This window comes from Scyliorhinus torazame, chromosome 3 (assembly GCF_047496885.1).
Source record: "Scyliorhinus torazame isolate Kashiwa2021f chromosome 3, sScyTor2.1, whole genome shotgun sequence".
Taxonomy (NCBI): Eukaryota; Metazoa; Chordata; class Chondrichthyes; order Carcharhiniformes; family Scyliorhinidae; genus Scyliorhinus; species Scyliorhinus torazame.
Genome location: NC_092709.1, coordinates 268,484,402 through 268,502,872, shown reverse-complemented (window position 1 = coordinate 268,502,872; position 18,471 = coordinate 268,484,402). Strand labels below are relative to the sequence as shown.

The following is an 18,471-nucleotide window of genomic DNA, read 5'->3' as shown; positions in this document are numbered from 1 at the left end:
CAAGCTAGGTGGATTGGCCACGATAATTTGCCCCTTAATTGGAAAAAATGAATTGGGTACTCTAAATTTATTTTTAAAAAAGAATTTCCACTCGTCACCCCTGCCTGAAAGATGAAATGCAGTCCAGGCAGTAGAATGAAAAATCACTGCATTTTCACTTACCCTTCCCTAACATCTGCTGCCTCAGATAAAAGTGTTTAAAGCAGCAGCTGTTAAGAGTGTCAAAGGCTTCCTCGAAAGCCATGCCGAATTCAAAGGGCTTCAAATCACCTGACAGCCTTTGAAATGCAAAGTCCCATTCAATTTCACACAGCAATATATTATATTAATCAGTGATTGATAGTTTTATTAGTCCAGAGACAGGTGCTTGGTGGATTGTTGATCTATCTTCCCTTCACACTTGAATGGGTTGGTTTAGCACAGTGGACTAAACAACTGGCTTGTAATGCAGATCAAGACCAGCAGCGCGGGTTCAATTCCCGTACCAGCCTCCCCGAACAGGCGCCAGAATGTGGCGACTAGGGGCTTTTCACAGTAACTTCTTTGAAGCCTACTTGTGACAATAAGAGATTATTATTATCTCAAGTTCCTTACTTTGATGCTAACCACAATATTTAAAGCCACTCTTGCCAAGATTGACAGTTCCTCACCACATCAAAAGCAACTAAATGATTTCTGCTGTGAAAATGAAGAAGTGAAATCATTGTGCTGCTTCGAGGAATCTTCCGACACCTGCTGCTTTAAACACTTCAATCTACTGTCTGGACTGCTCTTCAGCTTTCAGGCAGGGTTCTCTGATGGGGGAGGTCTCTGATGGGGGAGGCCTCTGATGGGGGAGGCCTCTGATGGGGGAGGCCTCTGATGGGGGAGGCCTCTGATGGGGGAGGCCTCTGATGGGGGAGGCCTCTGATGGGGGAGGTCTCTGATGGGGAGGTCTCTGATGGGGGAGGTCTCTGATGGGGGAGGTCTCTGATGGGGGAGGTCTCTGATGGGGGAGGTCTCTGATGGGGGAGGTCTCTGATGGGGGAGGCCTCTGATGGGGGAGGTCTCTGATGGGGAGGTCTCTGATGGGGGAGGTCTCTGATGGGGGAGGTCTCTGATGGGGGAGGTCTCTGATGGGGGAGGTCTCTGATGGGGGAGGTCTCTGATGGGGGAGGTCTCTGATGGGGGAGGTCTCTGATGGGGGAGGTCTCTGATGGGGGAGGTCTCTGATGGGGGAGGTCTCTGATGGGGGAGGTCTCTGATGGGGGAGGTCTCTGATGGGGGAGGTCTCTGATGGGGGAGGTCTCTGATGGGGGAGGTCTCTGATGGGGGAGGTCTCTGATGGGGGAGGTCTCTGATGGGGGAGGTCTCTGATGGGGGAGGTCTCTGATGGGGGAGGTCTCTGATGGGGGAGGTCTCTGATGGGGGAGGTCTCTGATGGGGGAGGTCTCTGATGGGGGAGGTCTCTGATGGGGGAGGTCTCTGATGGGGGAGGTCTCTGATGGGGGAGGTCTCTGATGGGGGAGGTCTCTGATGGGGGAGGTCTCTGATGGGGGAGGTCTCTGATGGGGGAGGTCTCTGATGGGGGAGGTCTCTGATGGGGGAGGTCTCTGATGGGGGAGGTCTCTGATGGGGGAGGTCTCTGATGGGGGAGGTCTCTGATGGGCGAGGTCTCTGATGGGCGAGGTCTCTGATGGGCGAGGTCTCTCTTGGGGAGGTCTCTCTTGGGGGTGGTCTCTCTTGGGGGAGGTCTCTGGAGTGGGTGGGGCCCTGATGGGGCAAGGGAGATCCTGATGGGCAGAGGGGGACCCTGATCGACAGGGGGGACCCACTGATGGACAGGGAGGGGATCCACTGATGGGCAGGGAGGGGACCCACTGATGGGCAGGCAGGGGACCCGCTGATGGGCAGGGAAATGGCCCACTGATTGTCAGGAACGGGACCCACTGATGGGCATAGAGGGGACCACTGATGGGCAGGGGCATGGAGGGGACCTACTGATGGATAGGGAGGGGACCCACTGATGGACAGGGAGGGGGACCCACTGATGGGCAGGGAGGGGGACCCACTGATGGGCAGGGAGGGGACTCATTGATGGGCAGGGGGGACCCATTGATGGGCAGGGGGGACCCATAGATGGGTGGGGGGACCCATAGATGGGCAGGGAGGGGGCTCACTGATGGGCAGGGAGGGGACTCATTCATGGGCAGGGGGGGACCCGTTAATGGGCGGGGGGACCCACTGATGGGCAGGGAGGGGACCCACTGATGGGCAGGGAGGGGACCCATTGATGGGCAGGGAGGGGACCCACTGATGGGCAGGGAGAGGACTCACTGATGGGCAGGGAGGGGACCCACTGATGGGCATGGGGGACCCACTGATGGGTGGGGTGGGAACCACTGAACGGAGGGTGTACCACTGATGCGTGCGGGGGTGGGGAGAACCACTGATGGGCAGGGGGAGGGGTGGGAACCTTGATGAGCAGAGGGAGGAGAGGGAACCCTGATGGACGGGGGGACCCTGATGGGCGGGGGGAACTCCAATGGCCGGGGGGGGGGGGTGGGAACACCGATGGGCGGGGTGGCTCCGATGGGCGGGAGACTCATGGGAGACGGCGAGGGGAGACTCTGTTGGGCGGCGGCGGGGTGGGGGGGGGGGGAGAGACTCTAATGGGAATGGGGGGAACTTGATGGGAGGGTGCTCTGTTGGAGGATCTCCTATGGTGGCACTCACAGGGGCGGGGGGGGGGGGGGGGGGAGACTCTAATGGGCAGCAGAGGGGGGGGGGGGGAAAGAGAAACTCTGATGGGCAGGGAAGACTGATGGGAATGGGGGAACTTGATGGGGGGGTGCTCTGTTGGAGGATCTCCTATGGTGGCACTCACTGGGGGAGGGGGGGGAAGATTAGCATGTCGGTCACTCTCATGCTTGCATGCTGTGGAGCGATGACCTGTGATTCCCCTGGCGGGATGGGGTGGCGGGAGGAGAGGCAGGATTTGCGTGGGGGAGGTGCAGGATTTGCATTGTGTGTAGACAGGGGAGCGCTTGGTCTCCAGAATGGAAATTCTAGGTATGACCTTTACACAACAGTAAAGATAGGTCTGAAAAAACACACATAACAACTGACTTTCAACTAAAGAATATGCTTTGAATTATTGCCACAGATTATTAATGTAAGTGATTAATTATTAAATTATTGATCTATTAATGTTAAAAAAAAACATCATTTTTTGTCACAGGACAGCACAGTGGCGCAGTGGTAGCACTGCAGACTCACGGTGCCGAGGTCCCAGGTTCGATCCCGGCTCTGGGTCACTGTCCGTGTGGAGTTTGCACATTCTCCCCGTGTCTGCGTAGGTTTCACCCCCACAACCCAAAGATGTGCAGGGTAGGTGAATTGGCCACACTAAATTGCCCCTTAATTGGAAAAAGCTGAATTGGGTACTCTAAATTTAAAAAGAAAGAAAAACTTATGGCCTTCACATAGACTGGTTTTGCAAAGAGGTACCATTTGCCAATTTCAACCCCATCATGGTCTTATAAAATATGGAGCAAGTTAACTTTCTTAAATACTACAAACTAATTTAAAAATTGCAATGCCAGAACAGTTAAACACGATTTCCAAAGTATCAATGCATTAAAAAACTAAGTATCAGTTTAACCCAACTGAAATTAAACTATCAATGCAATATTTATAATGTAATAAAAATACATTACATACGTGATTTTTGATTGCCAACAGTTTTTTAAGCTAGCAATATTACATTACATAGCAGCACATTGGATTTATGGCATAGAAACAGGCAATTTGCCCAATCAGTCCATGCCGGTATTTATCACAGAATAATAGTGCAGAAGAGGCCCTTCGGCTCATCGAGTCTGTACCAACACATGAAAAACACCAGCCCTGCCTACCTATTCCCATTTGCCAGCACTTGTCCCATAGCGTTGAATGTTAAGTCTCGAAAAGATGTGTTTGTTAGGTGAATTAAATATTCTGAATTCTCCCTCAGTATGCTCAACCAGGTGCCGGAGTGTGGCGACTAAGGGATTTTCACAGTAACTTCATTGCAGTGGTAGTGTAAGCCTACTTGTGATGCAAGATTATTATGATGTGCCCAGTATTCATCCAGGTACTTTTTAAAGGATGTGAGCCAACCCACGTCTACCATCAACCCAGGCAGTGCATTCCAGACCGTCACCACTCTCTGGGTAAAAACGTTTTCCTCAAATCCCCACTAAACCTTCTGCTCTCACCTTGAACTTGTGTCCCCTTTTAACTGACCCTTCAACTAAGGGGATGAGCTGCTCCCTATCCATCCTGCCCATGCCCTTCATAATCTTGTACACATCGATCTGGTCGCCCCTCAGTCTTCTCTGCTCCAGAGAAAACAACCCAAGCCTATCCAACCTCTCTTCATAACTTAAATGCTTCATCATCCCAGGCAACATTCTGGTGAATCGCCTCTGCACCCGCTCCAGTGCAATCACATCCTTCCTATAATGTGGCGAACAGAATTGCACACAGTACTCCAGCTGTGGCCTCACCAAAGTTTTATACAGCTTCATCATGACCTCCCTGCTTTTGTAATCAATGCCTAGATTAATAAAGGCAAGTGTCCCATATGCCTTTTTCACCACCCCATTAACCTGCCCTTCAGAGATCTGTGGACAAATATGCCAAGGTTATTTTGTTCCTCAGAACTTCCCAGTGTCAGGCCATTCATTGAATACTTCTTTGTCAAATTACACCTTCCAATTTGTCATCCGCAAACTGAATGATCCAACGCCCACCCCCCTCCCATGTAATTTCTATAAATGACAAACAATAGGGGACCCAGTACAGATCCCTGTGGTATGCCACTGGACAGTGGCTTCCAGTTACTAAAGCAGCCGTCTATCATCACCCTCTATCTCCTACAGCTAAGCCAATTTTGAATCCAGCTTATCAAGTTACTCTGTATCCCATGTACATTTCCCTTCTTTATAAACCTTCCATGTGGGAACTTGTCAAAGGCTTTGCTGAAATCCATGGAAAGTACATCAATTACACTACCCTCATCTACACACCTGGTCACAGGATCAAAAATTCAATCACATTTGTTTGGCATGACCTCCCTCTGACAAAGCCATGCTGACTATTCCTGATCAAAACTTGCCTCTCCAAGATTCTCTCCTTCAGAATTTTCTCCAATAGTTTCCCTACCGCTGACCCGAGACTCACTGGTCTATAGTTCCCCGACTTATCTCTACAATCTTTCTTAAATATTGGAACCACAGTAGCTGTTCTCCAGTCCTATGGCACATCCCCCATGGCTCGAGAGAAATTAAAAAATTGGGTCAGAGCCCTTGCAATCTCCTCCCTCACCTCTAACAGCATTCTGGGACACAATTCTTATGTACCAGGATACTTGCCCACTTTTAAGCCTGCCAACACCTCCAATACCTTGTCACTCCCTATGACAATTTCCTCAAGAACCTCAGTCTCTCTTCCTGAGTTCCATATCCACCTCCTCATTCTCTTGGGTGAAGACAAACGTGAAGTATTCATTCAACACCCTACTAATGTTCTCCGGCTCCATCCACATATTTCCTTCTTGGTCCCTAACGGACCCTACTCTTTCCCTGGTATCTTCTTCTCATTGATATACTTATAGAATATCTTGGGATTTTTCCCTACTTTTACCAGCCAGAGCTTTCTCATATCCCCTCCTGCTCTCCTAATTGCTTTCCTAAGCTCCATCCTGCACTTTCTGTACTTCACTAATGCCTCGTTTGATTTGTTCCCCTTGTACTTGCTAAAATCCTCTCTTTTCCCATCGTATCCTGAATGTCTATGGTCATCCATGGTTCTCTGGGCTTGTTACTCCCTCCTATTACCCTAGAGGGAATATGTTTCGCCTGTCCCCTCCTCATTTCTTTTTTGAACACCCCACAGGTTCCCCACAAGTAACTCTTTCCAGTCTACCTTGGCCTTTTCCTGCCTTATTTTACTAAAAGCCATTCACCTCAATCCAAAACCATTTTTTGCAACTTGTCCATTTTTTGTCCATAACAAGCTTAAATTGTACCATGTTGTGGTTGCTATCACCAAAATGCTCCCCAATCAACACATCAACCACCTGTCCGGCTTCATTCCCCAAATAGGTCCAGCACTGCACTGTCCCTTGTTGGACCGTCTACATATCAAGCTAAAAGGTTCTCCTGTATACATTGTAAGAACTCCACTCCATCTGAGCCCTTAAGATGGTGATTATCCCAATTAATGTTGGGAAAGTTGAAATCACCGAATAACACCTCTGTGAATTTGCACATATTTACTCCTCAATTTCTCGCTGACTATCTGGGAGTCTATAATTAACACCTAGCAATGTGGCTGTTCCTTTTTTATTTCTAAGCTCTACCCACAAAGATTCTTTGATGCCTCAGCCAAGATATCATATCTCCACTAGACATGGTATGCTCCACTTGAACATTCTCCCATCTTTCCTCAACTAAATCTATCAATGTAACCATCATTCCCTTCTCCCGCGTATGTGTTTAATTGCTCCTTAAATTCATCTATGCTGTTTACTTCAACCACTCTGTGTGGTAGCAAGTTCCATATTCTCATTCCTCATAGGGTAGTTTTTTTCTAAATTCCCTATTGGATTTCTTGGAGACTATCTTATATTAATGACCTCTACTCATGCTTTTCCCCATTCAGTCATTTTGCATGGGACTCGAGTCATACATAGACCAGAGTAGGTAGATGTTGAAGAGTCCTTCCTCGAGCAAAATCAATGGACAATTTGGGTTTTTAATGGCACGCCAGCAGCTTTCATGACTGTATTTTCCTGGCACTAGCCCACAAATTGCCAGTTTTATTCCCATCTTGTCACGGAGGGATTTGAACTTAACTGCTCTGGGTTACTCGTCTAATATCGCAACCACTAGGATAACTGTTTCAGAAAATACAATAGTTCACACATTGAAATTGGGGCTCCATCATACCAAAATTTGTTTAATAAAATTTAGCTGGTAACCAACCTTGCTGATTCAGCCCAAAAAGGTGATGTTGCTGTGCTGACTTGTTCATCTTTATTAAATACCAGAAGAGGAGAGGTAGCCACGTCCTTTTTAGAAAGTGGAGGAATCCCTACGTAAAATAAACCATGAAGTCAATTGCACACAACATATATAAAATTCAATTAACTAGTGCCTTTTCATGAAGTATGGAACTATTGTATGCATTTGAATGTTATTTGTTTTGAAAAATCGGTACACTAAAATATTGGTTACAATTACCCCAAGTATTCCTGGGGAAATATAACCAAAGAGAGAGCATATGAGCTGCAGGTAAAGGAATATCTGAAAGTCAAGTTTCAAGTACACTTAGGCAAACACCCTGCCAAATGCATTAGATGCATCAGGTGAGTGATGATGGACCTGATGAAGGAGCTGTGCTCCGAAAGATAGTGATTCCAAACAAACCTGTTGGACTTTAACCTGGTGTTCTAAGACTTTATAATATAGGATACAAGGTTAGAAGTGCAGCTTGGGGCAGAATATTGCATTGGGCCTGTGTCCAATTTGGTTCAGCCTGAAACAAGAAGGGGTTTACAGTCAGCAGCAAGGTTACAGAGTTTATCCTTCCAAACATTTAGCCAAAGGAAATTGCAGCTCACCCAAGACTGTATGTTGGGCAGGCAGCCTGATATCATGAAGAGATGAGGTAAAAAGCTAGAGTCGTGCGTGTTTTCAGCAAACACATGGAAGCGAAGCATTTTTGTGGATGATGAGGCAACCCAAAAAATAGAAAGTAACAAAGGTTATTTGTTATTTGAAGGGTTCCAAAGATAAGGGTACAAGGACAGGAAAGGAAGATATTGCAAAAGGCACTCTGCATACAATTATATAAATAGAGATAGAACCAAGCCAGGTCAGTGTTATCAAGTTGGACAACAGAAGACATGCACTGAAGAAAACAATTGTGATTGATTGTGTCAAAGAATGCATACATATATGGTGTTTATGGTGTGGCAGGGGGATGGGAACCGATGCAGAAAGTCGGAGGGAAGTAAAACAGGGCCAGAAACAAAAAGCAGTAAGGGGGAAAGTGTAAGGCAGAGAAGCCATAGTCAAAAATCATAAAGGGCCACAGTACAGGGTACAGTGACTGAGGAGTGTGTGAAAAGGGAGGTGGCCAATGCAGGATTGAGGATATTGTACCTAAACGCACGCAGTATACGGGAACAAGGTAAATGAGCTTGTTGCGCACATTGAAATTGGCCGGTACGATGTTGTGTGCATCACAGACGTGGCTGCAAGGAGATCAGGGCTGGGATCTAAATATCCAAGGATATATGTCCTATCGAATGGACAGGCAGATGGGCAAAGGGGGCGGGGTTGCATTATTAGTAAGGAATGAAGTTAAATCGATAGCAAGGAGTGATATAGGGTCAGAAGGCATTGAATCTTTGTGACCACTGGAAAATGTGGCTGGAGGTGTAATAATCGGAAACAAAGAAATGTGGGTAGAGTTGAGGAATTGCAAAGGTAAAAAGACCCTGATGGGAATTATGTACAGGCCCCCTAGCAGTAGTCAGGATGTGGAGCAGAACATAAATCAGGAGACAGAAAAGGCATGTAAAAAAGGCAATATTACAATAATCATGGGGGACTTCAATATGCAGGTGCACTGGGAAAATCAGGTTGGTAGTGGATCCCAAGAAAAGGAATTTGTGGAATGTCTAAGAGATGTTTTTTTCGAACAGCTTGTGACAGAGCCTACTAGGGAACAGGCAATTCTGGATTTGGTGATGTGTAATGAGGCAGACTTGATTAGGGAACTTAAGGTGAAGGAACCCTTAGGAACCACAATATGATCGAATTTATCCTGCAGTTTGAGAGGGAGAAGCTGCAATCAGATGAAACGGTATTACAATTAAATAAGGGTAACTACAAAGACATGAGGGAGGAGCTGGCCAGAGTTGATTGGAAAAGGAACCTAGCAGGGAAGACAGTGGAACAGCAATGGCAGGAGTTTTTGGGGGTTATTAGGGAGGCACAACACAAATTCATCCCAAGGAGGAGGAAACATGCTAAGGGGATGACAAGGCATCCATGGCTCACGAGGGATGTCAAGGATAGCATAAAAGCTAAAGAAAAAGCATACAAAGTGGCGAGTATTAGTGGGGAGCTAGAGGATTGGGAAGCCTTTAAAAACGAGCAGAGGACAACTAAAAAAGCAATAAGGGGGAGAGAAGATGAAGTATGAGTGCAAACCAGCTAGTAATATAAAGGAAGATAGGAAGAATTTTTTTCAATATATAAAAGGTAAGAGAGGCAAAAATAGACATTAGACCACTGGAAAATGTGGCTGGAGATGTAATAATAGGAAACAAAGAAATGGCAGACGAACTGAATAGATACTTTGCATCAGTCTTCACGGTGGAAAACACCAGTGGAATGCCAGAGCTCCAGGAGAACCAGGGGGCAGAGGTGAGTGCAGTGACCATTACTAAGGAGAAGGTTCTGGGGAAACTGAAAGGTCTGAAGGTGGCTAAGTCATCTGGACCGGATGGACTACGTCCCAGGGTCCTAAAAGAGATAGCTGAGGAATTGTGGAGTCATTGGTGATGATCTTTCAGGAATCACTGGAGGCAGGAAGGGTTCCAGAAGACTGGAAAGTGGCTAATGTAACACCATTGTTTAAGAAGGGAGGGAGGTAGAAGATGGGAAATTATAGGCCGGTTAGCCTGACTTCGGCCATTGGTAAGATTTTAGAGTCTGTTATTAAAGATGAGATCGCGAAGTACTTAGAAGTGCAAGGTAAAATAGAACTGAGTCAGCACGGCTTTGTCAACGGGAGGTTGTGTCTGACAAACCTGTTGAGGTCTTTGAGGAGGTAAGAAAGTTAGACAAAGGAGAACCAGTGGACATGATTTATTTAGATTTCCAGAAGGACTTTGACAAGGTGCCATATAGGAGACTGTTAAATGAGTTAAAAGCCATGATGTTAAGGGTAAGATCCTGTCATGGATAGAGGATTGGCTGACTGGCAGACGGCAGAAAGTGGGGATACAAGGGTCTTTTTCAGGATGGCAGCTGGTGACTAGTGGTGTGCCTCAGGGGTCTGTGCTGGGACCACAACTTTTCACAATACACATAAATGATCTGGAAGAAGGAACTGAAGGCACTGTTGCTAAGTTTGCAGATGATACTAAGATCTGTAGAGGGACAGGTAGTATTGAGGAAACAAAGGGGCTGCAGAAGGATTTGGACAAGCTAGGAGAGTGGGCAATGAAGTGGCAAATGAAATACAATGTGGAAAAGTGTGAGGTTATGCACTTTGGAAGGAGGAATTTAGGCATAGGCTATTTTCTAAATGGGGAAATGCTTAGGAAATCAGAAGCACAAAGGGAATTGGGAATCCTTGTTCATGATTCTCTTAAGGTCAATGTGCAGGTTCAGTCTGCAGTTAAGAAGGCAAATGCAATGTTAGCATTCATGTCAAGAGGGCTAGAATACAAGGCCAGACATGTACTTCTGAGGCTGTATCAGGCTCTGATCAGACCCCATTTGGAGTATTGTGAGCAGTTTTGGGTGCCATATCTAAGGAAGGATGTGCTAGCCTAGGAAAGGGTCCAGAGGAGGTTCACAAGAATGATCCCTGGAATGAAGAACTTGTCGTATGAGGAATGGTTGAGGACACTGGGTCTGTACTCATTGGAGTTTAGAAGGATGAGGGGGGATCTTATTGAAACTTACAGGATACTAGAGGTCTGGATAGAGTGGACGTGGAGAGGATGTTTCCACTTGTACGAAAAACTGGAACTAGAGGACACCATCTCAGACTAAAGGGGCGATCCTTTAAAACCGAGATGAGGAGGAATTTCTTCAGCCAGAGGGTGGTGAATCTGTGGAACTCGTTACCGCAGAAGGCTGAGGAGGCCAAATCATTGCGTGTCTTTAAGACAGAGATAGATAGATTCTTGATTAATAAGGGGATCAAGGGTTATTGGGAGAAGGCAGGAGAATGGTGATGAGAAGATATCAGCCATGATTGAATGGCGGAGCAGACTTGATGGGCCGAGTGGCCTAATTCTGCTCCTCTGTCTTATGGTCTTCTCGAGGTCAAAAAGTGCCTGGGAGTGCACTATGTTTTCAGAGAATGTTTGTTTAGGGCCATTTTGCTACTATAGGAGGGGAGGAAGCCTGATGGGAGAGATTTAAACATGCAGTTTAGGGATATATGTGCAAAGATTGGTAAAGTTGTGATCCTTTCCTTAAACGAATGACAGGGACAAGGAAAAAAAAGAATGTATTTTTATGTGGTACTTATCACATCCTTTGTACATTCCAAAGAGCATCACAGCCAATAACATTGTGCAATAAATTGTAGACATTGGTAATTTTGTGCACAAATTCCATTGCTAATCTGTGCACAATCAACTATTTGATCAATTGCTCTCTTTTGGGGGGAGTTGGTTGAGGGATAAATATTGGTTAAGGCACTAAGAGAACTCCATATCTTCTTCATATACCATGGGATGTTTTATAACCACCTGAACAACCAGGCAGGGTCTCAGTTTAAGTTCTCATCCAAACTTATGACACCTCTGCCAATGCAGCACTCCCTCAGCAATGGGATACAATGTCAGCCGAGATATGTATTTAAGTCCCTGCAGGACAGCTTTATACCACAAATTTCAGGCAGCATGTGTGCTATCACTGGGCCACGGTGAAATTTCCAGGACCTGGAACTAAATATGAAAAGAGATTCAGAGAGCTAAATTTGGTGCCACTCGAAAAAAAAAAGTTTTTAAGGTGTGGGTAGGATGATCAATGTCTGAGGTATGCAAAGCAGTACAGATGGCTTGTATGTAAGCAGTATTTTTTCCATGAATTATGTGCACTCAATGAGGGAATGCAATTCAAACATCTCAAGATTTTAGGTGACATTTTGTCCTCCCTAAAAAAGAATGGATATGTGAAATAACATTTTGATTCAGGTCAAGACTAAGTCTACCTCGCTGTCTTTCCCTATAACTGAGATGGTCAAATATTCATAGGATACAATGTATGCTGCTAACACTGGAAAGAGAGAGTTGTTTTTGAAGAGCAACATTCTGGAGTTGATTGGTGGAAAAATGGGGTAGGCAAACATTATGGAATGTTTGCAATCTTAAGTTATGTTTTATAATCATAAAAGTAGGAGGTGACCATTCGATCCATCGAGTCTGAACCGGCCCTTGGAACGAGCACCCTACTTAAGCCACACAGGCAGTAACCCGAGGCCAGAATTGAACCCAGATCCTTGGAGCTGTGAGGCAGCAGTGCTAGCCACTGTGCCGCCCAATAAACAGGGACTATTTCTGGACTTTCTTTTCTCAAACTGATTACGTAGGCAAGGTAGAGCTCATGATAAGATCTACAGAAGCAACTGACTTGTCAAATCAAAAGGACTTTTTTCATTTTTTTAAATAAATTTAGAGTACCCAATTAATTTTTTCCAATTAAGGGGCAATTTAGTGTGGCCAATTCACCTACCCTGAACATCTTTTGGGTTGTGGGGGTGAAACCCATGCAAACACGGGGAGAATGTGCAAACTCCACACGGACAGTGACCCAGAGCCGGGATCGAACCTGGGACCTCGGCGGCGTGAGGCAGCAGTGCTACCCACTGCACCACCGTGCTGCCCAAAATACTTTTTTCATAACATACTTTGTGTTATTAAATATTTCTCAGAGGCAAAACAGTTTTCTTCTCTGATCCTAGGGCTGTATTATTTAATAAGGGGTAAATTTACAAAGTTTATATACATTCATACAAGTTTACATTCTTCAAAATCATGATCCTCAACAGTTATTAGTGGGCACAGATGCTGAATGTGAGAAAGGGTAAAATAGTTACCTGTTTGCTGTTTATTTCGATCTCCAGCAGGACATAAAGAGGCTGTACCCTTAAAAGTATCCTGTTCGGAGTCAAAAGGTCCTATCATCTTGTTTCCTGCAATTAATCGTTGTGGTTCTGTTGTCGATGCCTTAATATTTCTTTCCTGATGTTGCAAATGACCACGGTAAAGATCTTCCTCTGAGCTTAACTGCCTGCAAAAAGAGAAATCAAACATTAGACTCACATCTCCAAGTTTAAGCAGCAAAAAGGAAATAAGGGATTTGCATATAGATAAGTACATATCAGGCCTTCAAAATGTCAAGAAGCACTTCAGAGACAAGTCCCTGTTTATTGGGCGGCACAGTGGCTAGCACTGCTGCCTCACAGCTCCAAGGATCTGGGTTCAATTCTGGCCTCGGGTTACTGTCTGTGTGGAGTTTGCACTTTCTCCCCATATCTACACAGGTTTCCTCCGGGTGTTCCAGTTTCATCCCACAGTCCAAAGATGTGCAGGTTAGGTGAATTGGTCATGCTAAATTGCCCCTTAGTGTCCAAAAGGTTAGGTAGGGTTACTGGGTTACGTGGATAGGGTGGAGGCGTGGGCTTAAGTAGGGTGCTCTTTCCAAGGGCCGGTTCAGACTCGATGGACCGAATGGTCACCTCCTACTTTTAGGATTATAAAACTTCAGATTGCAAACATTCCATAATGTTTTTCCTACCCTACTTTTGAAAATGTTGTAAAATGGAAAGCCCAGAAGCCAATTTTACATGCCCAACAAATCACAATGTGATAAATAAGCAGTTAATTTATTTTTCGTGGTGTTAATTGAGCGACAAATAATGGTGAAATCATCAGAAGAACTTGCCTGCTCTTTGGATAGTGTCATGAATAGTGCAACAACAACTTAGACTTCTATAGGGCCTTTAAAGAAATAACACGTCCTAAGGTGCTTCACAGGAACGTCAACAAATGTTGATACCGAGCTATATGAGGAGATATTAGGGCAGCTGGCCAAAGCGTTTGTTTTTAAGGAGCATCTTAAAAGATGAGAGAGAGGTAGAAGGGCAAAGAGGTTTATAGTAGAAATTCTATAGCACAGAGCCACCAATGATAAAACCGGACATGCATAAGAGGTTGGAATTGGAGAAATGCAGGGATCTCAAAGGATAGTAATGCTGGAGGAAGCTACAAATAATGGTAGAGGTGAGGCCAAAAGGTTTGAATAAAAAGGACGAGAATTTTAAAATTCAGGGAGAATTTGGTGCTGAGGGAAAGCTAGATGATGTCAATATACATATAGAAACTGACACTGTGTGATCAAATGGTATTGCCCAGGGGCATCAGCGGAGAGGGAAATAGGAGCAGGGGACAGGGGAATCCAAGGATAGATTTTTGGGGGACTCCAAATATAGCAGGCAGAAGTGGGAACAAAAGTAATTGCAAGTCTTTCTCTGGCTAGGAGACAGGTAAGAATGGAACTAGACAAGGAAGGAAATGCCTACTCATCTGCCACCAGAGGAGAGGTATTCACAAAGGATGATGTGCTCAGCTGTGCCAAAAGCGGCACTCAGATTGGGAAGGATGAGGAGAGATAGTTTACAAAAATCACAGAGGATATTATTAGCGATTTTTCTAAGGACAGTTTCAGTATTGATCGCAGGGGCAGAAACTTAATTGGAGGAATTCAAACAGGATTGCAAGAAAAGGCGGGCATTGATTTGGAAGGCTACAACATGTTCAAGGACTTTGAAAAGGAAGTGCAGTAGTAGTTTGTAAGGACTGAGAGAATCAAGGATGGATTATTTAAGGAGTAAAGTGATGAGCACAGATTTGAAGGGCAGTTGGACAGTATCAAAGGATAGTAAAGATTAAAAAATATCGGCTCAACTGGGGATCAGGAAGGAAGGTTGGACAGTTAGGAGTTTGGTAGGAATGAGGCTGAGGGGGCAGGAAATGGATCTTGTGGACTGGATGAGCTTGGAAGGAGAAGGCTGGAGATGTAGTATAACATGGATAAATGTGAGGTTATCCACTTTGGCATCAAAAATAGGAAGGCAGAATAGTATTTGAATGGGTGTAAATTGAGAGAGGTGGATACACAGCAAGACCTTGGTGTCCTCGTGCATCAGTCACTGAAAGTAAATGTGCAGGAACACAGTAAAGAAGGCAAATGGTATGTTGGCCTTCACAGCAAGAGGATTTAAGTATAGGAATAGAGATGTTTTACTCCAATTGTATAGGGCATTGGTGATGTCACACCTGGGGTATTGTGAGCAGTTCTGGTTCTCTACCTGAGGAAGAATGTTCTTGCTATGGAGGGAGTACAGCAAAGGTTTACTCCTGAGGTGGTGGGACTGTCATATGAGGAGAGACGAAGTCGGTTCGGATTATATTCATTGGCGTTTAGAAGAGTGAGGGGGGATCTCATAGAAACTTATAAAATTCTAACAGTGTTAGACTAGGTAGATTCAGAAAGAATGTTCCACATGGGGAGGAAGGGAACCAACCACAGCCAACCCCCCCGCCCCCCCCCACCCCGAAACTCGAAGCCCGAGATAGACCCAGCGAGAGCAGAGGAGCGGGGGAAGTGAGAGCAACCTCAGGGTAAGGAACAGCAGCGGGGAAAGAAACAGAGACAGGCAGATGGCTGGAGGAAAGAAAAACACCAAGGTGAAGGGACAGCAAGACGCAAGCAGCAGCAGCAGCGAGGGTAAGGCGCATGAGAGGTGGACACGCAGGCAGACGGCCCCACAAGACGAGACGGAGGTTCAGGCGAGCCTGAAAGCGAAAACGATGGCGGACCAAGCAGCGGAGCATGAGCAGGACGCAGCGACCAGCATAAAGGAGGCGCTCTGGTCGGAGCTCCAAGCAATGATGAAGGAGACGACGCACAAAATGCAGCAGACCATCGAAGGCCTGGAAAGGGAAGGGAAGGAGCAGAAAAAAACGATTCTGGAGTTGGAGAGGGTCGCCTCGGACGAGAGTGACAGGGTGATAACCCTAGAAGCCAAGGTCAAAAGGTTAGTAATAGCCCATGGGAGCCTAAGAGGGTAAGTGGAGGACCAGGAAAATAGGTCCAGACGGCAGAACATTAAAATAGTGGGTCTGCCAGAGGGGATAGAGGACAGAGACCCAACAGGCTACATCACCCAAATGATGGGCAAGCTAGTGGGAAAGGAGGTATTCCCAAACCCACCGGAAATAGACAGGACGCACAGGTCACTCCGACCCAAGCCCAAAGCCAGGGACCAGCCCAGAGCAATTATTGCGAAGATGCACCGGTTCCAAGACCGGGAGAGAATCCTAAAGTGGACCCGGCAAACGAAACAGAGCACATGGGAAGGGAAGACCATAAGGGTGTATCAGGACATTGGGGCGGACCTGGCCAAAGAAAGGACTGAATTCAACAAGGCGAAATCAGCACTGCACAAAAGCAAGGTAAAATTTGGGATGTTATTCCCGGCCAAACTCTGGGTACCATTTTTGGGAAAAGAGCTGTATTTTAACAACCCAGCGGCGGCTGATGAGTTCTTTAGAGCAAACAAACTGGGGGAGGAGCTCACGCAACCGAAATGAAAGACATGGGGACGGAAAAGGAAGGGAAAACCAGAACAAAGAGCGGAGGACAGACCGCAAACAAGGACAATGGACTCATGAACTGTGCACGTGTGTGTTATGCCTTGCGCGGGACTGTGCAGTCTTGTCTCCTCTCTCAATGCAGGGGGGGGGGGAGAGTGAAGCGAGGGAAACGAGGGTGAGGAAAGCAAACAGGAGGGTGAGACAAAGGCCAGTAGGAGAAAGGTTAAACAGGGCCAAAACTGGGCGAACACTGGGAGGAGGGCTCCCATACTAGCAAGGAGGGCCGGCACGGGAGGACAGGAAGGAAGGAGGGCCGCGGCGCCCCTCTCAGGGTAGGGGGGGGGGCAGAAGGTGGGGGGGGGGGGAGAACGCAGGCGGGGGACAAAGGTACAGGGCTAGGGGGGGGGGGAAGGAGTCTGGAGGAGAACGCAGAACAGAAGAGAAGCAAAGAGAAGAGTGAGATACTGAAGCAGTACAGACATAGGCCTCGGCGGGCATGGAGCAGGAAGAGGGTTCCGCAAACAGCCACTCGAGAGGGCATCAGGGCGGAGGGAGACCCCGGAGCGCAGATGCGCATCCGTGTGGTGTACACACAGCTGGTGGCCGCATTGGGTGCCCCCTGGGCAAAGGGAAACCCCTGAGCGCTGGGGTCCGACCCCATGGTGAGAGCGGTGACCCTGGCCATTTTGGACGGCCCCCTAGCAAAGGGAAACCCCGGAGTGCAGGGGCGCGTCTACCAGGTATGTATGGGTGATTCCACAGGACTAGGGGGTCAGAAACCCCCCACCAGGATTGTTACCTGGAATGTGAGGGGACTCAACGGCCCAGTGAAAAGATCCAGAGTGTCCGCCCACCTAAGAAGCCTAAAAGCAGACATAATCTACTTACAAGAGATGCACCTGAGGGAGAAGGACCGACTGCTGGTAAGGAAGGGCTGGGTGGGACAGACGTACCACTCATGCTACGGGACGAGGGCTGGGGGGGGGTAGCAATATTAGTTAGAAAACGGACGAGGTTTACGGGAACCAAGACAGTGGAAAGGTACGTCATGGTCAGCGGGGTCCTGGAAGGGGCGCCTGTCGTACTGGTAAATGTATATGCTCCCAACTGGGACGACTTAGAATTCATAAAGAAGACCATGGCGGAAATCCCCGACCTTGACACACACCGACTGATTATGGGGGGCGACTTTAACTGCGTGCTGGACCCACTGACCGACCAATCAAACCCCAGAACGGGTAAAACATCTGGCATGGCTAGGGGCCTTCAGTGAACAGATGGGGGCGGTGGACCCATGGAGGTTCCCGCACCCGAGAGAAAAGGAGCTCTCGTTCTTTTTGCAGATGCACAAGCTATACACCCGTATCGACTTCTTTGCAGTGGAGAAATCGGGATCCAGGGATCACGGGAACGGACTACCCCGCGATCGTTATCTCCGACCACGCTCCACACTATATGGATGTGAGGTAGGAGACAGGCTGGGCCCAGCGCCCCACATGGAGGCTGGACACGGATCTCCTGGCCGACAAGGCTTTCTGCCAAAAATTTTCGCAGGCCATAGGCGATTACGTTAGTAACAACCAAAACGGGGAGGTCTCACCCTCCACGTTTTGGGAGGCACTGAAGCAAGTGATCAGAGGAGAGATCATAGCCTACAAGGCAAGTAGAGATAGGGAAGAGAGGGTGGCCAAGCAACAGCTAGTGGACTCCGTTCTGGAAGTCGATAGAAAGTACTCCGAGGCCTTGGCCGTAGAGCTGCTGGCGGAGAGGAAAAAGCTGCAAATGGACTTTAACCTGCTATCCACTAGGAAGGCAGTGTACCAACTCCGCCAGACACGGAGGACCTTCTACGAGCACGGAGACAAGGCTGGCCGCCTATTGGCTCACCAGCTGAGAAAGCAGGCAGTCCCGAGGGAAATAGCGCAGGTTAAGAATAGCAAAGGCAGGCTAGTGACAGAGCCAAAGGAGGTCAATCAGGCATTCGAGACTTTCTGCCGGAGACTGTACACCTCCGAGCCCCCCGACAGGGA

At 47.2% G+C, this 18,471-nt stretch overlaps 1 protein-coding gene across 3 annotated transcripts in view; it reads right to left on the bottom strand.

The window, feature by feature from the left end:
* Positions 1 to 18,471, bottom strand: part of kiaa1328 (KIAA1328 ortholog) — a 248,111-nt gene that overhangs the window by 77,681 nt on the left and 151,959 nt on the right. For all 3 annotated transcript variants that reach the window (XM_072497237.1, XM_072497238.1, XM_072497236.1), the window contains 2 exons: positions 12,880 to 13,073; positions 7,011 to 7,119 (listed from right to left, as the gene is read on the bottom strand). In XM_072497237.1, the coding sequence (XP_072353338.1) occupies positions 7,011 to 7,119; positions 12,880 to 13,073 (303 nt within the window). The remainder of the gene's footprint in view (positions 1 to 7,010; positions 7,120 to 12,879; positions 13,074 to 18,471) is intronic.